Source organism: Panicum virgatum, chromosome 6K, assembly GCF_016808335.1.
Source record: "Panicum virgatum strain AP13 chromosome 6K, P.virgatum_v5, whole genome shotgun sequence".
NCBI lineage: Eukaryota > Viridiplantae > Streptophyta > Magnoliopsida > Poales > Poaceae > Panicum > Panicum virgatum.
This window is the reverse complement of record NC_053141.1, coordinates 35,955,697-35,964,166: the sequence shown is the minus strand read 5'-3', so window position 1 is coordinate 35,964,166 and position 8,470 is coordinate 35,955,697. Positions and strand designations below refer to the sequence as shown.

At 49.6% G+C, this 8,470-nt stretch overlaps 2 protein-coding genes across 2 annotated transcripts; one reads left to right on the top strand and one right to left on the bottom strand.

Moving 5' to 3' along the window:
- The first annotated feature begins 1,123 nt into the window (after nt 1-1,123).
- Nucleotides 1,124-4,227, top strand: LOC120712385. The gene is made up of 3 exons (XM_039998151.1): nt 1,124-1,515; nt 2,016-2,253; nt 3,753-4,227. The coding sequence occupies exons 1-3, from the start codon at nt 1,213-1,215 to the stop codon at nt 3,890-3,892; spliced, it is 681 nt and encodes a 226-aa protein (XP_039854085.1). The 5' UTR covers nt 1,124-1,212; the 3' UTR covers nt 3,893-4,227.
- Nucleotides 4,228-4,237: 10 nt separating this feature from the next.
- LOC120712384 (annexin D5-like) lies at nt 4,238-5,783 on the bottom strand. The gene is made up of 3 exons (XM_039998150.1): nt 5,561-5,783; nt 4,766-5,439; nt 4,238-4,683 (listed from the first exon to the last, which is right to left on the bottom strand). Exons 1-3 carry the CDS (start codon nt 5,634-5,636, stop codon nt 4,471-4,473), a joined length of 963 nt encoding a protein of 320 aa, XP_039854084.1. The 5' UTR covers nt 5,637-5,783; the 3' UTR covers nt 4,238-4,470.
- Between the last annotated feature and the right edge of the window lie 2,687 nt (nt 5,784-8,470).

Below are 8,470 nucleotides of genomic sequence, written 5' to 3'. Positions count from 1 at the left end.
TGAGATGAGGTAAGATATGGTGCCACATTACGAGCTTACTTCCTCCCTCCTAAAATAAATATATTCGTCTACATTTCAAATTTTGTTCAACAAAAATATTTTTAAATTGTAATAAATTATTCTAATTAAAGAAATATTAAATATTGAGAAAAAATTTTACATACATAAGTATACGGAGCTAATTAAATGTTAAGTAGATCTTATTTTTCTATTGGGAAACGCCTATAAGCATGGGGCAGTGGGGCTGAGCCCTACCCATGCCAACGGAGCCTCCAAAGTCCCCTAATATTTTGGGGCCACAGACGAAGAGGAGGAAGAAGAGAAGAGAAGGAAGAAAGAAGGAGAAATAAGCTTTCCTTAGGTTCAACTCTTGGATCCGCCACCGTAGAGAATCAAATAAACGACGCGATCTTCAATCGTAACTGCTATTGTTAATTAGAACTAAGATGGAAATTTTTCACTATTAGAGTTATTAAATACAAACTCTCGATGCCTAAGGTTATTCTCAATGTAAATATCATATGAGTTTCATTCTCATTTAATAACATGCTAAATAGGCAAAAAGTGATGACGTACCATGCAATTTAAGAAAAAAAGAAGAAGAATAGAGTTTTATGGAGATAAATTTGGTGTGCGTAGTTACCAGGAGCTATGTAACTAAAATGAAACTCGATCCATTGAGAATGATCTTTTGTCTACACATCTTCATCAACTTCTATCAATCACATGGCACATTCCATCATTAATACCAATCAGCAGTTAAATGTGACAGCTTATCTATAAAACTGTGCATTGAAACAGTACATTCAAGAATGTGGTTTTATTATTCGAGCGTCGAGTGCCCAACTGACGTGGAAGTTGGTCGAAAAATATCGCGGTCACAGCAGTGAAGAAGCTGCCGACATTTATTTTCAAAGAAAAAAAAATTCAGCTCGACCTGATCCGAAATTCCGAGCTAACGGAAGGCGCGGCCACACGTCACAGCCAACGCTCCAATGCCCGGTGACGCCAGCCGGGGCGGGGCCCACCCGGCAGCCTACGTGGCTCGCGCCCACGCCACTCCGCTTGCCACGTGTCCTCCAAACCCCACTTCTTCCAGTTAAATCCAGCGCAAAAAAAAAATCCAGCGCACGCGCAGCCCATCTCCTCCCCCCCTCGCCGACGCCGACCCAGCAGTGGCATTGACTCCCCCATTCCTCACCGCCCAACCAGATGGATGTGGACGGGCCCGCCGCCAACGGCGAGGCGGCGGCCTCCGCATCCGCCGCGCGCCCGGTGGACGTCGTCGGCGGCGAGGAGGAGGAGGGGGAGGACACGCTCCCGGGGGTGGTCCGCGGCTTCCTCGAGGGGGTCTGGTCGTCCCCGGGCGGCGGGGGCGAGCCGCTGCTCGGGCGGCTGCGGGCGGCGTCCTGCGAGGCGGCCCCGCGGCTGCGGGGGGCGTCGCGGAACTCGGCGCGGGACCTGCTCGAGTGGACCAGGCGGGGCAGCGGCCTCCGCGCCATCCTCGTCATCTCGGTGAGCCCCACACCCCTCCCCAGCGTGCGCCCCCCATTCGCTGGCGGCGTTCCCTGATCCGTCCAGTGAGCGTAGGTTTTCCTGCCTGCCTTGTTCGCTAAATTTGATTTGACTGGGTTTTGTAATTAATGAGACCAACTTGCCCTAAATACTACCCATATAGATTGTTAAACCTAGAGTAGTATCGATCTTGCTCTAGATTTGTAGCCTTTGATGTCACAGTTGTCAACTTGCCCTTTCGCAATGGTGAATTCTGTTACTGTGTGCTCCTAAGTTCTGTGAAGAGAAATGAAGAATCGGCTGAGTGCTAAGTTCCGAGTGTTCATGGATATCCTGTTGTCACCTGAACCCATCAGAGCTTAATTTGTGCGTGGTTACCATAATTTGAGGTGGCACTCATTTGTACTCCTTAGATGCTTCCTCGGTTGCACCATCTTTAGGAATACTGTAATTTCGCCGGGATTTAATTATCCTCACTTCATCTGCTCCTAATGTGGCAGGTCGGGACCATCACGCTTATAGCGTTGACTGGCCTCCTCATTTTCATGTTCTTCCTGCTGGTTGCGACCGCTAATGCCGTCATCGTCTCGGTCCTGATGTCATTGGCGGCTGCCGGAGGGTTCTTGGCTATCTTCTTTGCTTGCGTAGTTGCAGTGTATGTTGGAGCAGTGTCGGTAGCTGTCTTCGCCATTTCTGCCACGGTTATCTCGGCAATTGTTGGAGTAATGATTGCTACTGGTAAGTCATCTCTCCTTTCCCTGTAAAAGATTGATGTGCTGTAGATCTGTTAATATGCAAACCACCTTCAGGCATAACGGCCTTAAGACTTTAACTGCATGGTGCCAACCAGTATTGTAGTCGTTCTGCGCTTCGGCATCTTAAGTAAATTTAGACAGTGTTAATATGTTGAATATATGATAAACCTTTGTTGTTTCAACTGAATTATCTCAAATTCTTACTCTTGCCTGTAAAATGAAATTATATTAGAAACTGGTTCTCCTGTTAGTGCTGCCTCTCTGTGCTCTTCTAGGGAGCAATAGGATCTTGCACTAAATTGAATTAGCGGAACCATGTGTTGCTTACTCACTATAATATACTTGTAAAAGTAATTTTTAATAGTGTTAATTTTTTGTTTGAATATTTTTGAAGAATAACTACTAATACTGGAGGAACACAGAAAGGAAACCTATGCGTATTGTACCATGCCATTGCACTGAATCATTTAATACAGATTGCAGTGTTTACTTTGGCACTGTTTCCTAATATGTTAGGACAATCATGTGGAGGCATCTATAATATCTAATTTGGTGAATAATTAGTACTGATTGTGATGTTTTCTAGTCAGGAGAATCATCTAGACATCTATTATGTAATTTTAGCAAATTATTAGCAGATTGTAGTGTTCTCTTTGTCAATCTGTTTTCTAGGAGAACCGTTTAGAGGGTTCAAACTAGTCCTTGTAAAGTTCAGAAACTTTTTCATAGTATGTTTGAAAACAAGTGTCAGCTAGATAGTTTAAAGTTCAGGAAATTTCACTGTGAAATCCAAATTCTTACACTGGGTCCTGCTTTAATGCTACTCAACCCAACCTTTAAGATGTGGTGAAAAGTATGAACTTGCAAGATTTTGAATTTCGATAACAGAAGAAATGAAAGGAGAAATATCAGCAGAAAGTTGTAGAACTGAAGTACTGGAAACTGCGAGTGCAACAGCCGCAGTTTAAATTGTGTGATCAAGTAGGTTGATGAGATCAATTCACAGCCGTAGCAGTGATTATCATCTTACATATCTTAGAGCTGTCAAAAAGAAAAAGTTTCTTCTCCTAGACGTTTCTTCATGTTGGAGACTTTTTGAAAGGTAAAGTTGAAACTGACCAATATTCTAGAATCTGTTGTCAATTTCTAGTTTTACCTTTGGGAATGATTCAGCACGGCAATACTTACATAAATTCGTGGAGAACAAGTAGGCACGAGACTAGACCAGGATAATGGGGAATAAAGTGGCACAACTTTAGCAAAAATAGCTACAGTTATGATTCGCTTTAGAAATGTCATGGAGATCGTGGTGCTCACTATATAGTAATGTAAGCATGGAATAATTTGTGTTGACAAAGCAGCTTCCTTGCAACGAGAATACTCTTTTTCTCAGATTTGTTAGGTCTAAAAGCAGATCTTCGCCTCCCAAGAACCTGTTCGCATCACGTGTGCTAATGTTCATGAAATCCATCCTGCATGCAGGCTGGGTCGGGTTCTTCTGGATGATCTGGTTCGCTGCGAGGAAGAGCATGGACCTGACGAAGCACTCCATCGGCGTGACGAGCTCGGCGATCCAGTCCTACTCCGCATCACGGCACGTGAACCAGAAGCCTGTAGACTGAGGCCGAGGCTAGTTACGGCTTTGGTTACATCCTTTGTGTGGAGCCTTTGATCTATGTGAATTACACGGATTGCCAGTTTGTAAGAGGTGTAGACGACGGCACGCCCTGTTGGTGTTGCGGCAGCTTGGTTTGTCTCGGTGACTCGGTATATAATAGCTCTGCGATGTTAGCCGATACATGTTGTTCTTCTGTGTGGCATGTGAACAGATGAACTTGTAGTGAATAGTCAGCGGTGCTTGTGCATACAGCACTATGTTTTTAGTTACGCTGTGACCTTGTTGTTTGTACATGACCATAACATCGGAAATGAATAATAAATGGATCCGTTTTTGGTCTGCATGAGGATGCCGAAACTGAGAACGGAAGAAACCAATTCAGCGGGCAATGTATGTGCGCGAAGATTGATCACTGATCAATTCCATCATACGTGCAAGAAGTCAAGAACATAGACATAGCATGATGCTACTTCGCTGCTGGAGGCAGCACGGGCCGCAGCGATGGCAATGGCGGTTGCTTCGCTGTCCGGAATGGGCAGGGCAGCCATGGAGTCCCCATCTGCTGCGACACGACGATGGCGATCAGTAGTAGGCGCGGTCGCGGCCGACGAGGGAGAGGAGGAAGGTGCGGTAGTTGCCGGAGGTCTCGGAGTGGATGGCGTCGGCGAGCGAGCGGCCGTACATCTTGTGGTACTCCGCCTTGATGTGCTGCATGTCCACCTCCGCCCGCGTCGTCACCACCCAGATCAGCGCCGAGTTGCTCGTGCCCAGCCCCTTCATCGCCTTGTGCAGCACCTGCACGCCCCACCGGCCGTTGCTCAGAAGTCAGAAGCAAGAATAAGCACAAGCAGGCAGCCATGGAGACACCGCGCCGTACCTTGGCGAAGTACCTCGCCGGGCTGTCGGCGCAGCGGAGGATGGTGAGGAGGCCGAAGCCGAAGCCGCCCGACGTCTCGCCCTTCACCGCCTGCTCCAGGGTCCGGCCGTACATGTGGCGGTACGCGCGCGCCGCGGCGGCGAGCTGCGCCCGCCCGCGCTCGCTGAACACGCGGACGAAGGCGCGCTCGTCGGTGCCCAGCCGCCGCTCGCCGGCCAGGTACAGGTCCCGCGCGTCCAGCGCCGCCGCTGCCGGGTCCGCGGGCCCGTCGCCGCGCCACGGGGTGGCCGCCAGGTACGCCAGCAGCAGCCGCCGGTGGTCGCCGGAGGCGCGCTCGGCGACGTCGCGCTCGACGGGGCACCCGAACCGGGCGGCGTAGGCCTGCCGCATCATCTCGAGCTGCGCCGGGGTCCGGGAGCAGATCACCTCGGTGGCGGCGCGGAGGTCGGTGATGTCCCCCGTTAGCGCCTGCTTCAGGATCGTCGCGTCGCGGGCGGGCGGGTCCAGGATCCACAGCAGCACGGCGCGCTTGTGGTGGCCGCTCAGCTCGGAGGCGACGCGCCGGGCGAGGTCCTGGTTGAACAGCGCGCGGTACTCGCGCTGGATCGCCGCGCGCTGCACCGCGTCGCGGTGCGCCAGGATGCTGATCACCGTCGTGCTGTCGCACCCGAACCCTGCATCGCGGCAGCAGCAGCAGCGGCTCAGTTCAGTGTTGTTCTTGTTCGGAATCAGAGCTGGTGGTGGTGGTGCCGAGCCGCCATGGCGGCCGGTCGGATTAGAGCCGGCGACGGCGACCTTTGAAGGCCCTGTGGAGGTCGATGGCGTCCTGGCGGGGCCACTTCGGCACCGGCGGCACGGTCAGGCTCGCCATCCTGCTCGTGCGTGTCGTGGCGGTGGGCTCGTGCTCTGCTCTCCCACGGGTGCGGGCGCGATCAGCGCCGCCGTCGTCGTCTCCGGTGATCGCCCTCCTCGCGCGGGGGTGCGGGGCATTTTAAAGGGGCGATCACAGATGCCCGGTGGGGAGTTGGGGGGGGGGGGGGGGGGGGGGGGCATCTATAGCGGCCGTGTGGGGACGGGACGGACGACCGCGTCCGATCGACGCGGGCGGTGGGCGCCCCCACGCCAGCGGCCGCCGTCACGGAATCGCCGGAGAAGATGGATGCCTCCTTATCCGGAGCATCTCCTTTCCCTTTCGGCTGGTGCGCGCTTGACGGAGCTTGGAGCCGCGCGGCCATGGTTCCAGTTTCCATCCGAGTATTGCTCGCGCCGAGCAAAGCTTAGCGTCTTGCGATCGAGACGGACCCGGGTCTGTTTGGCAGCTGCTTCTCAGGCTTGCATGGGCCCAAAGATAGGTTGGGCCGGGCCGTATCATGGGCCGGACATCAAGGAATACCAGCTTTTTCTTTTTTTTATGGGCACAGGGATACCAGCTTGCTCTTTGTGAAGTCTGAAGTGTGTGATTTTCGCGAGGCAAACAAAAAGGAGAGAAGCGTTGGGTACTCGAATTCCAGACCAGAGATGATTTGTTTCGTACTTTCGTGCAGTTTGTTTCAGACTGTTCTAGTTTGCGATTACAAACTGTAGGATATAGCATAAGCTATGCGATATAGTTTGTTTCGTGTAGACGTCTCAATCCAACCGGTTGTTATTTGAGTCGAGTTATAGAGAAGTTGTGTGGTTGTTTGGCTGATGGTGGTGTCGTTGTTGCTTGTTGTGGTGTTCAGTCTGAGTGTTGTTTCTTTTTTTTTAATATAATCGGTAGCTCTCTCACCTGGTTCGTTTCAAAAAAAAAAAACGGAAGCTATGGGATACAAATCCTTACCGTTTTCATGCCATTTGCTGGCAGGCAAGCACATAATAACAGGATTATTTTAGTTTTGAGATTGCAAAATCAGTGATTAACTGAAACTGCAAGGGTAGATACAAAATGGTATTGGAAGATACAGACAAAGCAAAACTGAAGCACCATCTTGCTCTCCCATTAAAAATATTATCAAAATAAAGACTAATCACCTCAGCTTACTACAAAATAGAAACAAGCATTATCAACTCACTAGGACTGAAGAACATTGGGCGTTACCTACTGTTTTTTTTTGTTCACTTTTGTTTCACGGGTTCTGCAGCTTCGAAGTCAATGGACTCACCCATTAGTCTCGTCAACAATTTCGGCCTTCATAATTCCCATGGACCCCGAATCTCACTGTCAGTTAGGTCGATGAATAGACCCTTGTTTGTTTCGCACTAGAGGTTCCTAGTGCACACAAGTCGAGAAAGAAATCTCGCACGCATAAAGTGCTAAATGAAGTCTATTTGTAAAAAAATTTCTGGAATGGGTATAACTTTTCGCGATGAATCTAATTATAGTAATTAATCGATAATTGACTGCTATAGTAATCATTCTCTAATCACGCGGTCAAAGGTCTCATTAGATTCTTCAGGGTTCCTAGCACACGAATTCTGGAGTTGGTTTTGTAAACTAGTTTTGTTTAATATTTTTCATAGTACTCCCTACCAAACAGCTAAGAATCTGCGACTTCTGTGAGGACAGTCAGATTCCAGTTGCTCAATGCTGATCTGGAGCTCCAAAAGGAAGCTGTTCAAGACTTATGGATGCCGTTCTCGATACTTCCAATCTGACGTCTGCTCCCTCCGGATTCCACGTGCAGGAGCACAAACAACGTGTAGAAGATTACCACCACACGATCAGCAGCATTGAGCTGCAGTTTCAAGTCTGATTTGGACATGCAGAACCAGGGCAACCAACGCTTCGGCTGTCAGTCAACGTTGTCAGGTGATTCTTCTGCCCCATCTTGACACAAGCTCTCGGCATGGAACGGCATGGAACGGCCGCCTCTTGACACAAGCCGGACGACTTAGCCTAACCAAATCTGTCCTCTCATCACAACCAGTCTACCTTCTCACTGTTTTAAAAACTTACAAGGAGACACTCCAGAAAATTGATAAACTACGGAAACAAAGTAGCGGACGCCCTACAACGATAACTGGATCAGAGACATAAACATCTCTAACGGAATAACGACAACACACCTGCAAGAATACAACTACGCCCAGGACACGTTGACCAAATCCGATGGAAGTTCACAGAGTCCGGCATCTACACGGCGGCCTCGGCGTACAAAGCACAATTCTTAGGATCCACCAGAGAAGTGCACCTAAACTCAATTTGGCGCACTTGGGCGCCGCCAAAGTGCAAGCTTTTTGCGTGGCTGATTCTACAAGAACGTGTGTGGACCTCAGACTGTTTAGCGAGGCGCGGTTGGGAGCACAGCCCAGACTGCCCATTATGTCACCAGACATTGGAGACAGCAAAACATCTTTTGGCAAACACTGCAGATGCACTAGAATCTGGGAGTACGTATCCACTTGGGCTGAGCAACCAAATTGGCAACCGAGAGTGTGGAGACCATACTCATCAGTGCAGGATTGGTGGGATATGATCACCACATCGACGACAGTCTCCTGGAAAGCCGGTAGGAGCCTCACTCTTCTAGTGATCTGGGAGCTATGGAAAGAGAGAAATGCAAGAGTATTCCGGCAACGAGAAGCATCTACATTAACCTTAATGACAAACATCAAAGCTGAAGCTGCTGCATGGACATTGGCAGGAGCAAAAGACTTAGCGCTATTGTTATCGCGAGAATAAATTTTTTCCTTTTTCGGCTAGCCGGCTGTTTTTTTTTAACT

Coding starts and splice junctions, on each gene's coding strand:
- LOC120712385 (XM_039998151.1), top strand. CDS start 1,213: ATGGATGTGGACGGGCCCGCCGCCAACGGCGAGGCGGCGGCCTCCGCA. Junction 1,516..2,015: donor GCGCCATCCTCGTCATCTCG/GTGAGCCCCACA, acceptor CTAATGTGGCAG/GTCGGGACCATCACGCTTAT. Junction 2,254..3,752: donor TGGAGTAATGATTGCTACTG/GTAAGTCATCTC, acceptor TCCTGCATGCAG/GCTGGGTCGGGTTCTTCTGG.
- LOC120712384 (XM_039998150.1), bottom strand. CDS start 5,636: ATGGCGAGCCTGACCGTGCCGCCGGTGCCGAAGTGGCCCCGCCAGGAC. Junction 5,440..5,560: donor CCTCCACAGGGCCTTCAAAG/GTCGCCGTCGCC, acceptor GCCGCGATGCAG/GGTTCGGGTGCGACAGCACG. Junction 4,684..4,765: donor CGGCGAGGTACTTCGCCAAG/GTACGGCGCGGT, acceptor TGGGGCGTGCAG/GTGCTGCACAAGGCGATGAA.